The sequence below is a fragment of the Thamnophis sirtalis genome, unplaced genomic scaffold (assembly GCF_051295495.1).
Source record: "Thamnophis sirtalis isolate CommonGarterSnake01/CBP01778 unplaced genomic scaffold, rThaSir2_p1.2 scaffold_7, whole genome shotgun sequence".
NCBI lineage: Eukaryota > Metazoa > Chordata > Lepidosauria > Squamata > Natricidae > Thamnophis > Thamnophis sirtalis.
This window is the reverse complement of record NW_028261387.1, coordinates 90475101-90495813: the sequence shown is the minus strand read 5'-3', so window position 1 is coordinate 90495813 and position 20713 is coordinate 90475101. Positions and strand designations below refer to the sequence as shown.

The 20713-nt window shown below is 46.4% G+C and overlaps 1 protein-coding gene across 1 annotated transcript in view; it reads right to left on the bottom strand.

The window, feature by feature from the left end:
- Positions 1 to 20713, bottom strand: part of COL20A1 (collagen type XX alpha 1 chain) — a 204453-nt gene that overhangs the window by 160774 nt on the left and 22966 nt on the right. Inside the window, exons 7-12 of the mRNA XM_087720870.1 lie at positions 19001 to 19156; positions 15073 to 15192; positions 13395 to 13559; positions 9651 to 9812; positions 5701 to 5870; positions 2388 to 2517 (exon numbers count right to left, since the gene is read on the bottom strand). Of these exons, the coding sequence (XP_087576996.1) occupies positions 2388 to 2517; positions 5701 to 5870; positions 9651 to 9812; positions 13395 to 13559; positions 15073 to 15192; positions 19001 to 19156 (903 nt within the window). The remainder of the gene's footprint in view (positions 1 to 2387; positions 2518 to 5700; positions 5871 to 9650; positions 9813 to 13394; positions 13560 to 15072; positions 15193 to 19000; positions 19157 to 20713) is intronic.

Genomic DNA, 20713 nt, shown 5'->3' with positions numbered 1-20713 from the left:
TTTTGGCATCCTGAAACCCCACCCCCTTTGCAAAAATGGTGGTGCATAGCCTTTAGGAGTCTTCCAGAGGGCACCTGGGGGCTGGGAAGGGCAAAAGGGAGCAAAAAACCAGGTCGTTTTTTGCTCGTTTTTGCCCCCACAGCCCCCAGGAGCACTCTACAAGCCTCCTAAAGGCTATGCATGCCCCTTTTTTGATTTAAAAAAAAACAGGCTCGTTTTCATGAAAAATGTGCCATTTTTGGGACATCTGCAGAGTGCAAAAACTTTTTTTTTTAATTTGCCTCTTCAAAATCTTGGTGCGTCTTATACTCCGAAAAATACGGTATATCATTTTTGAGGTCACCATTAGCCCTGCAAGGTAGCCTAGATGAGAAGCATAACCAAGAATATTAGATCCACCCTTATTGTAAGGTTACATTAACAGATTCTTGCAGGACCAAAAGAATTTCTCCCTTCTTCTTGTTTTACTCTTCATAAAACTAGGGAGGGTCCCATCTCTAAATGTTTCTCACACCTCCCTTTCTCCTAGGGCAGGGGTGTCAAACTCGATTTCATTGAGGGCTGCATCAGGGTTGGGTTTGACCTCGGGGTGCCAAGTAGGCGTGGCCAATGGACGTGACCAGTGGTGGATTCCTACCAGTTCGGACTGGTTTGGCCGAACCAGTAATGATTTGACGGCCTGGGTCGCTGGAACTGGCAGTGACCCAGGCCTGCCACGCCCCTGAACCGGTTCTCCAGGCAGCGCCATAGGGCCGCCATCTTGTTTTTTGCTTCTACGCATACGCAGAACATATTTTATTGCGCAATGCATGTGCGCGCAGCACGCATCAAGCGCGTGCACAGCACGAGCAAACCAGCAGTAGTGACTACCGGAACCCACCCCTGGGCGTGACCAACTTCCAGTGTTGGAGCATTCACAACTTCTGGAGGAAAACCGTTCCACTGATTAATTGTTCTCACTATCGGGAAATTTCTCCTCAGTTCTAAGTTGCTTCTCTCCGTGATTAGTTTCCACCCATTGCTTCTTGTCAGGTGCCTTGGAGATTAGTTTGACTCCCTCTTCTTTGTGGCAGCCCCTGAGATATTGGGAGACTGAGATATTGGTGTGATTCACTTAACAACAGCCCTGCTTAGCCACAGACGTTTCTGGTTGTAAGTTGAGACTGCCTATAAAATACGAAGCTGAAGTATCAAATTCTAAATCACCCCAAGAGTCAATGAGGAGAATAGAATTCTCTTTGGCAGGGCAAGAAATATTTGGAAACAATGCTCAGCCGAGTCAGCAGATTGTTCACCAACCATGCGCAGAAATCTCAAAAGGAAGACTATTTTTTAAATCAATGCAGTAAACAAATGCTGGCCTTGTACTCTCACAGAGCTGAAGATGCTCATACCAGAAATCAATCCCCGATTCTTGAATTAATGAATTTTTATTGTGGCCTTTAGCCGATCAACAATACAATAAATCCCCCGATCGAAGTACGTTTTTTCAAAATCAATAAAAACCAGCTTAACAAAGTCGGCGTAGTTACGCCATCACTGACTGTCTCTCCTTTGCAACGATGACGGTAATAATAAAAATGGTTTTAGGCATATCTGGGCAAGAGGTGTGTTCCTATCAGTTCGCACCTATTCGGTAGAACCGGTTCGTCAAATCTACCGAACCGGTTAGAAGAGGTTCCACCAGTGGACCCGGAGAGCAGGCCACACCTACAGAAGAGGTTCCGAAGTTTTTTGAAACCCACCACTGGTCCTTGGATAGGATTATTCTACACTATCATGCTCCTATTTATAAAACTCAGTGCCTCTGTGAAAGGGAAGGATGACTACTGCGTTTGTGGTGCAATCAGAACATTGCGTGTGTTGAAGTTGTTTTAACGCAAACCAAAGATGCCTTTTAAAAAACAAGTTTACATCCTATTCTTATGCATGCCAGTGCTGTGTGTGAGGTAATTTAAGGTGGTTCTGACAAGTGTCCTCGGCATCTTCATATCCGGTCACATGGGCGGCAAGCCACTCCCATCCGGTCACATGGGTGGCAAGCCACTCCCACAGAGGAGGCCACACCCACAGAGTACGTTCGAACAATTTTTGAAACCCACCACTGATCTGGGCTCATGTCTGCGAGACCGTAAGTTACATAAAACAATTTGTTTCTTCCTGGGAAATTCAAAAGGAAGAGAGCTGCAGCCTTATATCACAATAAATTACTGGCAGTCCTCGACTTACGACCGCAATTGAGCCCAACATTACTGTTGCTAAGTGAAACATTTGTTAGGGGAATTTTGCCCCATGTTACCACCTTGCTTGACATAGTCGTCAAGTGAATCACTGCAGTCGTTAAATTAGTAACAGAGTTGTTAAATGAATCTGGCTTCCCGACTTACGTGTTGAACTGATGCCTCTGAGACCATCTCCCACAGCGTTCTCATAAACGGGGAAGACTGAAACCAGGTATTCCGTCTGCGGCGTCAAATTAAGGAGCTCCACACTCGAGGTGGCTCCATCCAGAACAACCTGAAAATGTACAAGAAGATTACAGCCTGTCGTGGTCCTCCGGCAGCCGGCGGAGCTGGCAGCAGAGTCAGACAGCGAGGAGGTTGGGCAGGAGCATGGGCCAGTCCTGGAGTCTGGGGAAGGCTTGGACGAGGGCTGTGGTCGGAGGCAGAGAGGGGGACAGAGGCATCTGGGAGTTCTGTGCTCCCTCCAGAGTCCCCAGAGTCAGACAGCAATGAGGCAGAGGAACAGGCTCCCCGTTCCCAGTGCGTGCATGCGCAAAGCTGCCAGAAGGCAAGATCAGTTAAAACGAAAGGGACGACTCGGGGGTAAGGCTTGGCAGTGACTGGCCCCTCCCATAGGACATAAAGGAGAAGCAAAGGCACATGAGCCTCTGCAGGAAGCAACTTTGTTCATACTGGTCGGTTTACATTCTGAAGCTCCATTCTGACTCTTTGTTCCATGTGGTCTTGCCAAGCTAAATGCCAATTAAGTCTTTGGCAGTGTTTTCAAAGAACATATAGGTGGGTGCTTATCAACCTTATCCCAAAGGACTTTGGCAGCCTGCTGTAGGACTCTTTACAACTATTTGTGACTCATTAGAGTAAAGTAGAGCAAGGTTCTACATTTAGGCAAGAAAAATGAAATGCACAGGTACAGTATAGGTGGTACCTTGCTCAACAGGAGTGACTGTGAGAGGGATCTTGGAGTCCTAGTGGACAACCATTTAAATAGGAGCCAGCCGTGAGCAGCAGCTGCCAAAAAAGCCAACACAGTTCTAGGCTGCATAAACAGAGGGATAGAATCAAGATGACGTGAAGTGTTAATACCACTTTATAAGGCCTTGGGAAGGCCACACTTCAAATACGGCATCCAGTTTTGGTCTCCACGATGTAGAAAAGATGTGGAGACTCTAGAAAGAGTGCAGAGAAGAGCAACAAAGATGATCAGGCAACTGGAGGCTAAAACATATGAAGAACGGTTGCAGGAACTGGGTATGTCTAGTTTAATAGAAAGAAGGACTAGGGGAGACATGATAGCAGTCTTCCAATATCCCAGGGGTTGCCACAAAGAAGAGGGACTCAAACTATTCTCCAAGGCACCTGAGGGTGGGACAAGAAGCAATAGGTGGAAACTAATCAAGGAGAGAAGCCACTTAACACTGAGGAGAAATTTCCTGACAGTTAGAACAATGAATCAGTGGAACAGAAGTTGCCTCCAGAAGTTGTGAATGCTCCAATACTGGAAGTCTTTAAGAAGATGTTGGATAGCCATTTGTCTGGAACGGTATAGCGTTTCTTGCTAAGCAGGGGGGTGGACTAGAAGACCTCCAAGGTCCCTTCCAGCTCTGCTATTGTATAAGTTGTATTACGGGCTGTGAATGAACATAATTCACAGACTTTGAAATAAAAAAGGGTTTTGGGGACTAAGCATGCGCTTTTTACTGTATCAGGAAGCCTACGTCAGAACACATCCCAACCACTCCGAGTGGAAACCCAGTCCTCAAATCTCCTTGCAGTGGTGGACCGACAAATTATTATTTAACTTTTAAATTGATTTGATTCTGAAGACGATGCCTGAGGATAAGATGGATAGCCAAGAAAGTAAACAAAATGGATCCTAAAACAAGTCAAGAGCTCTGACTCAAGTTACAAATAACCAGGCTCGGACTATCGGACTTTGGACACAAGTCTTATGGTTCCTTTGAGAAGTCCACAATGGTGTGAAAAATTGAAGGGAAGCCAAGAGGAGGATTAATAGAAGAGAATATTTGTAGCTCGGGGTTGAACTATGGAGTTCTTGATGCTCTCTGAGCTTGGTGGTTTTCTTACAGATGTTTCGTTACCAAACTGGGTAACATCATCAGTGCTAGAAAGGAGCGCTGTTTGTGGAGTGGAAGAGGAGGAAAAGAGGAGGAGGTTGGGGAAGGAGGAGGATTGTGGGACTTTGAGGCTCTCTCAGCTTGGTGGTTTTCTTAAGACATACTAGGTAACATCATCAGTGCTAGAAGGAAAGGCTGTTTGTGGAGAGGAGGAGGAGGAGGAAGAGGAGGAGGAGGAGGGTCAGAAAGAGAGGAAGACTGTGAAGTCCTTAGAGTGCTTTGAGCTTGGTGATTTTCTTGCACACATTTCATTACCAAACTAGGTAACATCATCAGTGCTAGAAAGGAGGGCTGTTTGTGGAGTGGAAGAGTAGAATATTAGCAGAAGGGGAGGGGGAGGAGGAGGAGGAGGAGGAAGAGGAGGAGGAGGAGGAGGAGGAGGAGGAGGAGGAGGAGGAGGAGGAGGAGGAGGAGGAGGAGGAGGAGGAGGGAGAAGATGTAAGGTCCTTGGTGTGAGTGAGCTTGGTGGTTTCCTTCCAGACATTTCATTACCAAACAAGGTAACATCATCAGTGCTAGAAAGGAGGGCTGCTTGTGGAGTGGAAGAGTAGGATATTAGCAGAAGGGGAGGGGGAGGAGGAGGAGGAGGAGGAGGAAGAGGAGGAGGAGGAAGAGGAGGAGGAGAGGAAGACTGTGAGGTCCTTGGTGTGAGTGAGCTTGGTGGTTTCCTTCCAGACATTTCATTACCAAACAAGGTAACATCATCAGTGCTAGAAAGGAGGGCTGCTTGTGGAGTGGAAGAGTAGGATATTAGCAGAAGGGGAGGGGGGAAGAGGAGGAGGAGGGGGGGAAGAAGACTGTGAGGTCCTTGGTGTGAGTGAGCTTGGTGGTTTCCTTCCAGACATTTCATTACCAAACTAAGTAACATCATATGTGCATCAAACAGAGGTGGTATTCAGCAGGTTCTGGCCAGTTCTCAAGAACCGGTAGTGGAAATTTTGAGTAGTTTGGAGAACTGCTAAATACCACCTCTGGCTGGCCCCACCCCCATCTATTCTCTGCCTCCCAAGTCCTAGCTGATCTGGAGGAAATGGGGATTTTGCAGCATCCTTCCCCTGCCACGCCTACCAAGCCATGTCACGCCCACCAAGCCACACCCACAGAACCTGTAGTAAAAAAAAATTTGAATCCCACCACTGACATCAAAGGAGTCTCTAAGATGAGGATTACCAGTAACGAGGGGAATGAAAATACAGGAGTCTTAAAAGAACCTGGTTGGGGAGAGAGAATTCTGGAGGAAATTGATGTCGGTCACACCTGATCGATTATTCAGTATCCGTTCGGATGGGCCTGCTTAAGACGTCAACCATAAGATGACCTACCTCTTTGGGAATTCCCCCTCGAGACGGGTAATAGACCACTCTGTATCTCTGGGGCATTATGAGCGGTGAGTTCCAGATGAGGTGCATACTTCTGGAAGTAACTTCTTTTAATAGGAGATTGGTTGGACTCAGGTGGACCCCGGATATCGCTGGCATGGTTTTCGGATCCCCTGCAACATCCAAGCAATGGGTACCATTTTATTTAGGGTCGGGGAACACTGGATTCATTCACTTATGCGTTCATTTTGCTCAACTTATCGGTCGCCCCAATTCACCTGCACTCTATGGTTGTTGTTGTTCTGAGTCGGACAGTGAGGAGATTGGGGAGGAACATGGGCCAGTCCTGGAGGCTGGGAAAATCTCGGATGAGGGCTTTGTGTCGGAGGCAGAGTGGGGGGGCGAGGCCATCTAGCAGTGATCAGGTGCCTACGAAGCTAGACAGCAGTGAGGCAGAGGAACAGCTGGAGCCTGTTCCCAGTGTGCGCATGTGCAGAGCTGCCAGAAGAAAAGAACAGCTACAAAACCAGGGTCAACTCGGGAGTAAAGCCACAGGTGGAAGGTGATTGACCCCTCCCGTAGGAGATAAAAGAGGAGCGAAAGGGGAGTGGGCTTTTGCAGGAAACAATTCTTTTATTCGGTCGTTAGATTCATTTCAGGAGTGTGAAGATCTGTCCGTGAATCTTAGAGACTCTGTGCCCAGCCTTTCCTCGCACAGCACCTCCTTTGGAAAATATTCACATGGCAGCTTTCCAAGATAGATAAGGTCTGTAGTCATAGATACTCCTTTGAAAAACTGTTTGCCAGGCCTGGCTGAATGGGAATGAGAGGAATTCACATTCGTTTAATAAAAGGGGTTTCCTTGGGACCAGGACTCTGCCTCGTGCTTTTGGGGGAAACCTAGGTCAGAATGTCTATGGTTGCAGGAACTGGGTATGTCTAGTCTAATGAAGAGGAGGACTAGGGGTGGCATGATAGCAGTCTTCCCATATCTAAGAAGCTGCCACAAAGGACAGGGGGTCAACCTATTCTCCAGAGCACCTGAAGGCAGGACAAGAAGTAATGGATGGAAATTATGGTAATCAAGGAGGACCAACGTAGAAATAAGAAGAACATCCTTGAACAGTTAGTACAATCCGTGAAACAATTTGCCTCCAGAAGTTGTGGGTGCCCCATTCACTGGAGGCTTTCAAGAAGAGATGGTGTCTAAACATTGTTTAGGGTCTCCTGCTTGAGCAGGGGTTTGGACTAGAAGACCTTCAACGCCCCATCCAACTCTGTTATTCTGTTATGTCAAAGCTCAGTCCAAAAAAAAAAATCACTTTGCCTTGAATATGAAATATATTCTTTCAAGTCTGAAATCAGGTTTTTTTCCCTTGTGTTCCAAACTGTCTTTTGCCATGTACAGTAGATTCCTTGGGCCATTTTGGGGGGAACGTTTAAACTATTTCAAGCTTGATAGAGGACGCAAATGGTTGAAGTGAACTCATAAAAAAAGATTTGACACTTAGTGCAAGGCGTTTTTAATTCGAAGCGGTTGAAAACATTCCGGATATGCCGACGGTAAAAGCCGATTAGATGAGTTGACAAATCGGGCTGCTCAAAGCTAAGGTCTTCGTCAGAGATTAAAACAGTAGGAAGAAAAAAAAAATCTAGCATACCTTAAAAAATCGAAGCAGTAAAACAAGGTGACTGGATCTGTTTATTGTTAGGGCTGTGAATAAAGACCTATTCCCAGCTTGAAGTGAGGCTAAAATATTGGTGAAGAATGGCATCGTTTTCCCCAATAAAAAGCAGCTTAATGTAAGCGATGAGCATTATTTTATTTTCTCTCTTCGCGGTAGAATTTGATTCACATCTCCTGCGACAAGAATGGTTCGTAGGCTGCAAAATGCAAAACGATTCCCATTTTGGTGCAGGAAATGAAGTTTTCTGAGAGGAATGAATCTCATTATTGAAAAAAAAATGATCCGGCTATGGAAAATCACATTCATTCCTAAAGTTATCTAAATATTAAAAATATGTGGATTGTATTACTGCATAAGAGGCCGACTGTCAACTCACAAAGCTTTCCTGACCTGCTCCCGAGTTGCCATAGGCAGGGGGATGAGGAATTCGCACCTCAGTCCAAACAAAACACATCCTAGCCAGTCAAAGTCAAGGCCATCTCCAAGGAGACCCGCAACGGCCAGAGGGAGTGACTTCTACGACCCGTGAATTTGCTTCGTTGGGGAATGTGATTGATGACGCTCCTTGGGGAAAGGGGGGAACAGGATCAGAGCCAAGGCGCAAACTGAGTTAAGTTAGCGCTGGCATAGCCCCATCCACCATCTTGACTTTTTTGACCTCCCTCCTAGTGCCTCTGGGGTCAGTTGAGTGTGTCACAGTAATGGGATTCAGCCAGTTCGCACCTTTCCCAGAGAACCGGTTGGTAACTTTCTAAGCATTTGGGAGAACCGGTTGCTGGAAGAAATCTCCTTTTGTTTTTTCCCCACTTTACAGGGCTAATCCTGTAAGGAAGGCAGGAAGGAAACATTCTGATGTTGTTTCTAGCCCAATCTTTATTGCCTTGCTTACAGAAACTGCCTCTCCCGTTAACCCTATTACATTTTAACAGCTAAGATGAAGTGCCCATCAATGTGAGTGACGTTGAATTGGCTACACCCACCCAGCCACATGACCACCAAGCCACGCCTACCCAGCTGGTCATTAGGGCAGAGAACCGGTTGTTAAATTATTTGAATCCCACCACTGGTGTGTCAGCAGGGGTGAACTCCAAATTCAGGCAGGCGGTGATGTTAAAGAAATGGGTTCAGCCTCACCTATAGTTGGGGAGGTCCTTGGTGTTCTCTGAGCTTGGTGGTTTTCTTGCAGGCGTTTCATTATCCAAATTAGGTAACATCATCTACTCATCTAGCACTGATGATGTTACCTAGTTGGGTAATGAAACGCCTGCAAGCAGGGGTGGGCTGCTGAAGGTTTGCACGGGTTCAGGCGATCCTCCAGCTAAGGAACTGCCCAGTTCGGCAAACACACAAATCCCACCCCTAGCTTGTCCCACCCACCCTGCCTCTCATTCCCCACCCCGCTCCTCCCAGGAGTCCCCACGCGCCCCATTTGGGATGCCCGGTAAGTACAGGGCCAGCACAGAGACTCGGGGAGGGTGAAATACGGGCCTCCCGGAAGTTCCAGAAGGCCGAAAACTGGCCCATTTCTGTTTCCATTTTTGCCCTCCCGGAGGCTGGAGAAAAGTCTCCGGAGCCCAGGAAGGGTGAAAATGGTTCACCGACAAAACCGCGCCCGACTAAACCGCGTCGGTGACGTCATCAACAGGGCGACAACAGCACGGAGACAGAAGCATGCTGTAAACCCTAAACCTAAAATTAACCCCTAAACCTAAACCTAACCCCCTAAACCTAATCCTAAACCTAACCCTAAACCTAACCCCCCTAAACCTAATCCTAAACCTAACCCTAAACCTAACCCTTAACCTAACCCTAAACCTAATCCTAACCCTTAACCTAACCCTAAACCTAACCCTAACCCTTAACTTAACCCTAAACCTAACCCTAAAGCTAACCCTAAACCTAACCCTTACCTTAAGTTGAATCAGCTTGCTTTCAAAGCGCTATTTAAAGCGCCCTTCTTTCTCCGCGCTGGCTGTTGTCGCCCTGTTGATGACGTCAGCGACGCGGTTTAGTCGGGCGCGGTTTAGTCGAGCGCGGTTTTGACGGGTCACGGGTGAAAACTCCTCCTCCCCAGGCTGCCGTGGTTTAGAAAGCCGAGTAGGCCACACCCACCATGGCCACGCCCACACACCAACCAGGCGGAGAACCCATTACTAACATTTTTGAAGCCCACCCTTGCCTGCAAGAAAACCACCAAGTTCACGGAGCACCGAGGTCCCTGCGGTTCGATCCTGAGCTACAAATATTCTCCCCGAATGGTATCACCTATCTCCTTCTGGTCCTTCTCCTTGATCCAAGCGCATAAGAGCCACGTCAGGCGGCTGACCAGAGAACGGAGCAGAGGGAAATCCACCACATTGTAGACGGTCATCTCGAGGGGTTCGGAGGCCACTTGGCGCAGCTCCGTTTCGTCGGCATTTTTCACCCCTGGAACCAAAAGGAAACGTGAGGATCTGGAGGTAACATGGATGGAAAATGCGCCGCCTGCAGAAAACCATCTAGTAGGACGCCTACAGAGATGTGCAATCATCGTGGTTGTCTGAAAGGTGCTTTTTCCAAAAGGCAACTAGGAGTCAGACCTGGGAGCCATTTTTTACATTGGGCCCTCAGGCCTGCCACAATTTCTGCTGTGGGAAAATGGGAGGGGGGATTATATGGCGTATGAGCAATATAGAGTCTAAATAACATTCTTTTCTCAGAGACTCAAGGACATCTTGCCCTGAAACTGTGCTGGCGTGACTGGGGGGCATCTCCTGTTTTGGGTGGTGCTACAATTTCTGCTGTGGGAAAACAGGAGGGGGGATTTTATGGACTATGGGTGATATATACTCGAAATAACATTCTTTTCTCAGAGAGTCAAGGACACCTTGCCCTGCAGCTGTGCTGGTGAGACTGGGAGGCATCCCCTGTTTTGGATGGTGCCACAATTTCTGCTGTGGGAAAACAGGAGGTGGGGATTATATGAAGTATGGGAGAGATATAGTCTAAATAACATTCCATTCTCAGAGAGTCAAGGACATCTTGCCCTGCACCTGGAGTGGCGTGACTGGGAAGCACCTCCTGTTTTGGACGGTGCCTGATTGGTCCATGTGACAGACATGTGGGTGCTGGGCAGGGACTTGAACTTTCATTTGGGTGGAGAAAACCTGGAAGCTTTCAGATTCGGGTTTTCCCAGATGTGCCAATAGGTCGTCTCTAATAAAATGGAACTTTGAGGAACCTCAAGTCTTCTTTTGTTGGGGGTGTTACTTCAGACCCTGACATTGGGTTTTCTTGATTTTTTCACCTGAGGACATTTCACTTCTCATCCAAGAAGCTTCTTCAAGTTCTTCAAGTTTTTCGTGGGGGGGGGGAGCAAGAAAATCCACTTGCCTTTTGGAAAAGCATCTTTCGAACATCTAGAAGGGCCATTTTGATGGGGACGCAGCGGCGAAGGGAGAAGGCAACGGATTTAAAAGCTCTGGGAATAAACATGGAGCCTTGGCACCAGCAGCAGCATCTGCTGTCAAAAAGGCAAGATGGCGGTTGCAACCGCCATTTTGCCTTTTTGGCCTAGCTGAATGCTGCCGTTTGCCGCTTTTCTGTGGAGGGTTTGGCAAGAATCATAGCCCAAATGATTACTGTGAGGAATAATCAATCATCTCTTGGAACCATCCAACCACGACTAGCATGGATGATGTTACCTAGTTTGTGTAATGAAACATCTGGAACAAAACAAGGAAGCTCAGAGAGCACCAAGAGGACCCCTCAAATCACCCCATGCTTTTTCCAATGCCTCTCCATTCAATCCCCATTTTCTCTCTTGGGATTTTTTTTTTCTTTTGCAAAAAAATAACATTTTTGTCCAGTGGGTTTAATTGTTACGGTATTCAATTCTTGTTCAATTCTTTCTCTTTTCTATTCCTTCTCCTCCTCCTCCTCCTCCTCCTCCTCCTCCTCCTCCTCCTCCTCCTCCTCCTCCTCCTCCTCCTCCTCCTCCTCCTCCTCTTCTTCTTCTTCTTCTTCTTCTTCTTCTTCTTCTTCTTCTTCTTCTCCTTCTCCTTCTCCATTTTCCTTCTTTCTTCTTTTCCCCTTCTCCTCCTTCCCCCCATCTCCATTTCCTTTCCTTTTCCTTCTCCCCTTCTCCTCCTCTTGGTTCTTCATATTCTCCTCCTCCTCCCTGTCTCCATTTCCTTTCCTTTTCCTTCTCCCCTTCAGCTTCCTCTTCTCCTCCTTCCTCTTCTCCTCCTTCTTTGTCTTCATTTTGTCCCCACTCCTTCCTTCTGTCCTCTCCTCCTCTTCCCTCTTTCCATTTTCCTTCCTCCTCCTCTTCTTTCTCCGCCTCCATCTCCTTCCCCTCCCCATCCTCCTCACCCTCCTTCTCTCCCTTTCTCCTTGTCCATCTACTCCTCCCTCTCTTTCTCCCCCCTCCTCCCTCTTCTCTTTCCTCTTCGTCTTCTCCTCATCTTTTCTCCTTCTCTCCCCTTTCTCCTCTCCTTCTCTTCCTCCTTCACAGCTCTTTTCTGCGGGAGATATTTTGTGCTGCAGAATTCCCTCAGAATCTCCCTCTTGATGATGCGTGCCACTGTTTGCAGGACAAAGCACAGCTCCTGCCTTCTCCTAGCATGGTTAGCATCCTGACTAACAAACTATCTTGTAGGACAGCAGCCTCCCTGTTTCCAAGCAGCCTCCATGTTTCCAGTGTCTTTTTCCCCACTTGAAAATGGGATAGCCTGAGTCAAAAAACAACAACAACCTGCCATGAAGGATTCCCTTACCCATCAACAGCCACGCTCCATTTTAGCTCAGTCCAGCTGTAGGAAGTGAAAACCCACCCCTCTCCTAGAAAAATGAAATATCTTGGGAAATATTGAAAAGGCAGAATATTATATTTCCCTGGATCAGAAATGGAGAATCATGTTTTAGACAGGAAGCAAACTCACTCTTAATAGCCCCCGCCTTTGTCAATGGACCATTAAAAAAAGCCTAGGTCGGTCTATTCTACATAAGAGCCGAGGTGGCGCAGTGGTTAGGGTGCAGTACTGCAGGCCACTTCAGCTGACTGTTATCTACAGTTCAGTGGTTCTAATCTCACCGGCTCAGGGTTGACTCAGCCTTCCATCCTTCCGAGGTGGGTGAAATGAGGACCCAGACTGTGGGGGCGATATGCTGACTCTGTAAACCGCTTAGAGAGGGCTGAAAGCCCTATGAAGCGGTATATAAGTCTAACTGCTATTGCTATAACAAAGATCTCCCCCTTCAGGTCCAGGGTGATGGGATTAAAGCATGATAGTATTAGCCCTTTACCCATCTCACTCACTGGGAAGAAGCAATGGTCAACCAAACTTGGATTCAAACAGCCTATAGAGTTGCCCCTGCATAGCCCATGGGAGTCTGACAACCAATCAGAATACAAGATCAAGATCAAAGGCCAGAGAGGGCATAAAACCAGGAAGTTTCAGCTTCTCGCTCTCTTTTTCTTCTTCACCCAACATCTGGAAGCATGTGATCCCCCTTTTCTGTTCAGGAGCTCAAGCCATGCGGTCCTGTCCACCATTAAACCATCTTTCCAAGCAGCCTCCATGTTTCCAGTGTCTTTTTCCCTACTTGGGACTGAACCCAGAAGGACATTTCTTCCAAATCTAACACAAAAAAATCCACTTCAATGAAAGTTAGTAGATTTGACGTATGTGAAGCCCCTCAATGTTTATACCTATCCAGGTGCCTTTCTGATACAAGCGACTGCAGTTCACATCAGTGCAGTCCTCATTCATCACGGCTAAACTAGCCAGGGATAATGGACCCTGTAGTCCAAACTATTCCTTAGCAGGACACAGGAAAAGATGGATTAGAATAACTCTTTAGTTTGCAGTAGATTTCAGCTTGCATAGAGAGGCAGCGCCATCTCGTGGTCAGATCAGGTATTGACATGAGACAGAGTTTTAGAGGGTTTTTGAAGAGGTGAAGAGGAGCGGACTTCAGCTCCCAGAATTCCCGGTGCTGATTTGGGTCTGGGGCGGTGGTACTCACCCACAGCGAATATCTTGATTCCCATATTCTTCAAGGTCTGGGCAGGTGGGCTGGCATCATCCTGAGACTTGCCATCGGTCAAAAGGATGAGCAGTTTAGAAGCTTCAGGTCTCGCACCCGCTTCCTCCTTTAGATTGTGTTCCAGGACGTGAGTAAGCGCCAATCCTTGGATGGAGGAAAAAAAATGAGGCATGAAAAAAATTATAGTTAGAAAAGTTCTGTAGGAAGTTAGCACCCATCCCTCTCTTAGGAAAATGAGATATTTGGGGAAATATTAAAAAGGCAGAATATTTCCCCTAAAAAGAGAGGTGGAAACTCACACACCACTTTGTCAGTGGGCCATTAAGGCCTGAGACAGTCTATTCTACATAACAAAGATCTGCCTTCTTCAGGCAGATGCATAATAGGAATCCCAAAGTCCTTTCATTGTCAGGGTTCCAAATAGCATCCAAAATTAAACCAGAGCCCAAGGTGAAGTATTGCTCAAAGATCCAATTTGTTAAGAGAGCCATGTTGGCACAGCTGGGAAAACCCCGAATCTGAAAGCTTCCCGGTTTTCCCCACCCAGTTGAAAGTTCAAGATCTTGCCCCCACACCCAGAAGTCCTTCACTAATCTTCCACTGCCGTGCTGGCAGCTTCCACCCATCCAGTTCCGGTCAGGTGCAGAGGTGCAAAGACAAAGGATGACCTTGGCTTTCTAGAAAGAATGTTGTTATGGCTACATCACATCTCACTCCTACAATTCCCCTCTCCCATGTTCCCACAATAGAAAATGCATAGTAGAAGAATAGAAAATGTGGCAGGCCAAAGACCCAAAAGAAAAGACACTGGGCCAGCCAGGAGTGGGATTTGGGGGTTCTCCAAACTGCAAAGAATCTTAGCTAGAGGTTCTCTTGAACCGCTGAGACACACACACACACACACCCAGCAGGTGGGCTGGGCTGGGTGTCAGGTTCCAAGTGTGGCAGGCCAAAGATGCAAAAGAAAAGATGGCTGCAGGCCTGACATTCATGACATCATCACCCAGCAAGGCTCAACCAAGCCTGGGACTCAGGACAGCCTACAGAGTTGCCCCTGCATGGCCCCATGGGAGTCTGACAACCAATCAGAATACAAGCTCAAATTTAAAGCCCAAGAGAAGGTATAAATCTCTCTCTCTCTCTCTTTCTCTTTCTCTCTCTCTCTCTCTCTCTCTTTCTCTCTCTCTCTCCCTCCCTCCCTCCCTCTCTCCCTCTCTCTCTCTCCCTCTCTCCCTCTCCCTCTCTCTCTCCCTCTCTCCCTCTCCCTCTCTCCCTCCCTCTCTCTCTCTCCCTCCCTCCCTCCCTCCCGCATGGACATTTCTTCTGACAGTTTAGAAAAAAAGGAATCGGATGTAATTCAGGTCCTGATTTCTCCCTTTCCTTAAACCTGGGAGAAAGTGGCTTTCTTTTCACCCCCTGCCTCTTTCCCTAAAGAATGGCAATCACTGCAAAATGTTTTGCAGGTTGAGCCCTCGGTTTACGACCACAACCGAGCCCAAACTTTCTGCTGCTAAGCGAGACATGTGTTCCGTGGGTTTTGACCCATTTTACGACCTTTCTTGTCACCGTCCTGCCCTGGTCCCTCTCTCCTTCTGCCCCAGCCCACCATGGAGAAAGTCCACCTACCACCTGCAGAGAGCTCAGGTAATCCGTTTACCTGTGAAGGTGTTTCCTCCCTTGTAGCGCAAATTCCGAATGGCTTCGGACACCTGCTCCCAGGTGGAAAACGTGTTCAGGTCCCATTCCGTCCGGGGGTCACTGCTGTACTGGGACAAGCCTGGAAGAAACGACAAGGATATATGGTGGATTATGCAAAATGTTCTTTAAAAAAGGATAAAGTTTCTCCCCTCAGTTATTTTTGTTAGGTGTAATTAATGATTGTACAGTTATAGAGATTAACCTGATTTTTGCATTTAATAACCGCAGCTAGACTGCTGGTGGCGCAATACTGGAAGAAGGAAGATTTGCCTACTATTCAAGAATGGACATTAAAAGTAACAAACCTAGCTGAGATGGCTCAAATATCAGCATATATCAAGGACCACTCAAACGAGAGATATAAACTGGAGTGGAGAAGATGGATTGATTATACTCAAAATAAATACGGGACTAAGAAATTTCAGATAGCTTATGACTAAAGAAACCAGGAATGATATAAATTGTTTAGAGCTAGCCTAGTAAGGAGGAGTTAAAGCTCAAGTGAACGATGTTATTAACTTTTTTTCTTTTTAAGCTTATTTTAGAATGTTTTTGTTAAAGATTTCTACCCTGTATTGGTTCTGAGAAGTCATGGGGGGGATGGTTGGGGGGGGTTGGGGGAGAGGGAAATAAATATTTGTAAAAGTTTGTTTTTAAAAAATTTTCATTAAAAAAAAAAGAAACGACAAGGAGAAAGGGTCAGAAAGAAAACTCTTTTTTTTTCTACTTCTTTCTTATTTTCCACTTTGCTGCAATTTCTCTTTCTTTCCTTTTTTTCAATGTAGTTGATGCTAATTTTTGCTACGTTTGTTAAAAAAGAATCAATAAAAATTATTTTTTGAATTCTGTTTCCTTTTTTCCCCCTGCACTTTTCCTTTATTTAGCTTAGTTGATATTATTTTGTTTTCTTTGTTTATTAAAAATTTCAATACAATTATTTTTTTTTAAAAAAAAAATCCCTCTACTTTTCTCCTCTTTATTTCGTGCACTCTTTTCTTTCTGATTTAGTTTTTCTCTGTTAATTGAAATGGCAGTAAAATAACTTTTTTTTCCCCTTTGCATGCCCTTTCTGCCTTTTTCTTTCTCTTTTTATTAATTGAGATTTTAGTAAACATTTCAAAAAAAATAATTAAAAGAAAAAAAGAGAGAGAGAAAGAAAGAAGAAAGAAAGAAAGAAGGAAGGAAGGAAGGAAGGAAGGAAGGAAGGAAGGAAGAAGAAAGAAAGAAAGAAAGAAAGAAAGAAAGAAAGAAAGAAAGAAAGAAAGAAAGAAAGAAAGAAAGAAAGAAAGAAAGCTGGGCCATCATGTGGAGGATGTAAAACAGCAACAAGAGTAGTTCCTGAATTCTTTGAAAACTTGTCTCTTCTAAGTCTGAGCTGTGACCTCGGCTTCCCCAGTAGCACGAAGCAGAATTCTCCTCCTGATAAACCCCTTTTATTTAATGTACAGTGAATTCCTCTCCAGCAAAGTCTTTCCTCTCCCAGAGTCTTTCAAGATAGTTCACAATTACCGACCTTTATCAGGCTTGGAGAGTGGTCAGGCCGATATCTTTCAGAAGGCGCAATACTTGGCAAGAATGCAGGAATGAACTAATGGTCTCCTGCAAGCTCCACTTCCCCTTTGCTCCTCTTTTATTCCCTCTGGGAGGGGCCATTCACCGTCCACCTGTGGCCTTACTCCCAAGTCGACCCTTGTTCTTTAGCTGTTCCCTTTGTCTGGCAAGTCTGCGCATGGCTCCAGCTGTTCTCCTGGGTTCCACCACAAAACCGCGTTCGACTAAAGGGCGCTCGACGAAACCGCGTAGCTGTCATCACAGCGCGACAACAGCGCGGAGAAAGAAGCACGCTGTAAACGCTAAACCTAAAATTAACCCCTAAACCTAAACCTAACCCCCCTAAACCTAATCCTAACCCTAACCCTAACCCTAACCCTAACCCTAACCCTAACCCTAACCCTAACCCTAAACCTAAACCTAAAACTAACCCTTAACCTAACCCTTAACCTAACCCTAAACCTAACCCTTACCTTAACTTGAATCGGCTTGCTTTCAAAGCGCTATTTAAAGCGCCCTTCTTTCTCCACGCTCGCTGTTGTCACCCTGTTGATGATGTCAGCGACGCGGTTTAATCGGGCGCGCTTTAGTCGAGCGCGGTTTTGTCGTGCCACGGTTCTCCTGCCCCACTGAAGTCTGACTCCAAAGGCAGCTGATAACTGTCAGATGGCCCTAGCCCCCTCTCTGCCTCCAACACAGAGCCCTCATCAGAGTCTTCCCCAGACTCCAGGACTGGCCCATGTTCCTCCCCAAACCTCCTCACTGGCCGAATCTGCTGCCAGCTTCAGTGGTGAGCCACAACAGTCTGGACCTTTTCTATTGTTTCAACTTCATCTTGGGATGCAATGACCAATGAATTCATGACTATAATAACAATGCAATAAATTATTTTAAGACATCAAAGAGTCTCTGCCATGATGACATATGTTGCCATGCCCTTGGGTTGGTAGAAAATATAATTCCCCCACCCAAAACTGAATCATTCCTGATGCTAGCGTTCCAGATATCATCCAAAATTAAATCAGAGTCCAAGGCAGAGCTTTCTTCAAAATTCCAATTTATTGAGAGAGACATGTTGGCACATCTGTGGAAAACCCAAATCTGAAAGCTTCCTGGGTTTTCCACCCAGTTGAAAGTTTGTGATCTTGCCCCCATGCCCACAAGTCCATCACATGGTCCAATCTTCCACTGCCACCCTGGCAGTTCCACCCATCTTGTTTTGCTGCTTACTTTTCGGCTGCCATTGAAACGGGGAGGGAGGGCATGGTATTTGGGTGTGGGAAATAATCTGTATAGGAGGACTGTTATTGGGGAGTTGTTCTCACCATCTACTGCGCATGTGGCAAGGAGGGGAGCTTCCCGCCAAGGCCAACTGTCCGGCATACCAACCTGATGATGATTTTTGAAGATGTCTCCCACCTGACAGCTGTGGAGATGTTGGATTGGATCATGGACTGGGGTTACCAAGGGGAGGGGAATGGGTCATGTATTGATATCTAATGCTTTCGCACGCTTTTGCTCAGATCCTGCTTTGCTTAGCTTCTATTTACTTATAATCAGTAAAAGTACTCTTAATTCTGCAAAACGGAGTTGAGTGGTTTCTTTCTTGGTTATTAAGTGAAGCAGCCCTGACACATCCAGTTCCGGTCAGGCTCAGAGGTGCAGAGACAAAGGATGACCTTGGGCTTCTGTTCTGACCCCCCCTTCTTTGCCCATTCACAGACAACAGTCAGACAGACTTAAAAGGAAATAACTTTATCAGTCCTGGCTCACGCTGGCTGTGAGCCCAAAATAAACATAAATAATGTCTCTGGCAAAAAGGTTACGCAGCAGAATGCAAAAACAAAGAGCTATTACAGCCACACCAGGTTTACAGAAAGAAAGCAAATCACTTCTCCAAGTGTCTCTTTGAATGAGGGTTACAGAAAGCAAATCACTTATCCAAGTGCCTCTCACAAACAAACCACGACCGATGAATGACGAACCACGAACGAACGAATGAACGTTGACTTCTGCAACCAGGGCGTGGCACCATCAGTCCTTTTATCTCCAGAAGACGACACTAATGAGCCTCAGCTGTATTGTTATTCCTGCATCCCGACTCAACTCACAGCAAACTTCTGCTGAGTCGCAACAGGCTTCTAGGAAGGATTTTTTTTAATTTTGACAACAACACATTCTACTCCTTACTCTATTCCCCCTCCCATTTCCCCACTAATGAAACAGCATCATAAAATAAGAGAGAGTGTGGCAGGCCAAAGATCCTAAAAGGAATATGACTGCAGGCCTGACGCCTGAATTTGAATCCTGCAAAAAAATAAAATAAAGCCACTCACCTACTCTGATCTTATCCTCAGCAATATTGAAAGGTGCCAGTAAAGCTGCCAGGAATTCACGGATGAGTCCAAAATTGTTGCGTCCAATACTCCACGATCCATCCACCAGCAGGATAATATCAGTCGTAGCAGAGGTATCGCACTGGAAATGGGAAACTATGAAGAGAAGCAGAGTCAGGGAGGAGGAGGAGGAGGTGGAGGAGGAAGAGGAGGAAGGGAAAAGAGGAGGAAGAGGAAAGGGAAGAAGGAGGAGGATAGGAGGGGGAAGAAGAAGGGAAAAAGAAGAGAGGAAGGAGGAGAAGGAAAGGAAAAGAGGAAGAAGGGAAAAGGAAGAGAGGAGGGGGGAGGAGAAGGAAAGGAAAAGAGGAAGAAGAGGAAAGGGAAGAAGGAGGGGGAGGGGGAGGATGGGAGGGGGAGGAAGAAGGGAAAAGGAAGAGAGGAAGGAGGAGGGGAAGGAGGAGGAAAGGAAAAGAGGAGGAAGAGGAAAGGGAAGAAGAAGGAGGAGGATGGGAGGGGGAGGAAGAAGGGAAAAGGAAGAGAAGAGGGGGAGGGGAGGAAGAAGAAGAGGAGGAGGAAGAAGAAGAAGAAGAAGAAGAAGAAGAAGAAGAAGAAGAAGAAGAAGAAGAAGAAGAAGAAGAAGAAGAAAGAATGAATGAATTTGGATGTGTAGTATAATTGTTTAAAAATGTAGCTGAAATTTCTACAGCATTAAAAGGAGAGAATTTAATCATCCTGAAATTATTATTAGTGAGGATTCAAACACCAGGTCCAAAATACAGGTAATCCTCAATTTAGCAGTAAATTTCCATTTCTATAAGAAAGGCAATAGGAGGATGAGGGCATATTCAATGTCGTGTCTCTTTTTTGCCTTGGTTGCTAAGAGAATCATTGCAATGGTTAAGTGAACCATGGGTTGTTAAGTGAATCCACCACCTCAGCCACACTCTCCCACACACACAGTGTTCTGACCTAGGCTTCCCCAAAAAGCACGAGGCAGACTCCTGGTCCCGACAAAACCTCTTGTATTAAATGAATGTGAATCCTTCTCATTCACATTCAGCAAAGGCCTGGAAAACAGTCTTTCAAAGGAGTATTTATGACCACAAACCTTATCTAGCTTGGAAAGCTGCCATGTGAATATTTCCAAATGAGGTGCTGTGCAAGAAAGGCTGGGCACAGAGTCTCTGAGATTCACGGACAGATCTTCACACTCCTGAAACGGATCGAACGATCGAACGAACGAATTGTTTCCTGCAAAAGCCCACTCCCCTTCTGCTCCTCTTTTATTTCCTAAGCGAGGGGCCAATCACCTTCCACCTGTGACTTTACTCCCAAGTCGACCCGGATTTCGTAGCTGTTCTTTTCTACTGGCAGCTCTGCGCATGGGCACACTGGGAACAGGCTCCAGTTGTTCCTCTGCCTCACTGCTATCTAGCTCCGTAGGCACCTGATCACTGCCAGACGGCATCGGCCCCCTCTCTGCCTCCGACACAGAGCCCTCATCCCAGCCTTCCCCAGACTCCAAGACTGGCCCATGTTCCTCCACAACCTCCTCACTGTCCGAATTTGCTGCCAGCTTCACTGGCCACTTGTGGGCCACAACCGACACACCGGCCCTGTGAGGTCAAACACAACCCTGATGAGGCCCTCAATGAAATCGAGTTTGACACCCCTGTTCTCCAGGTTGTCTTTTGGGAAAGACGATCCTGTCCG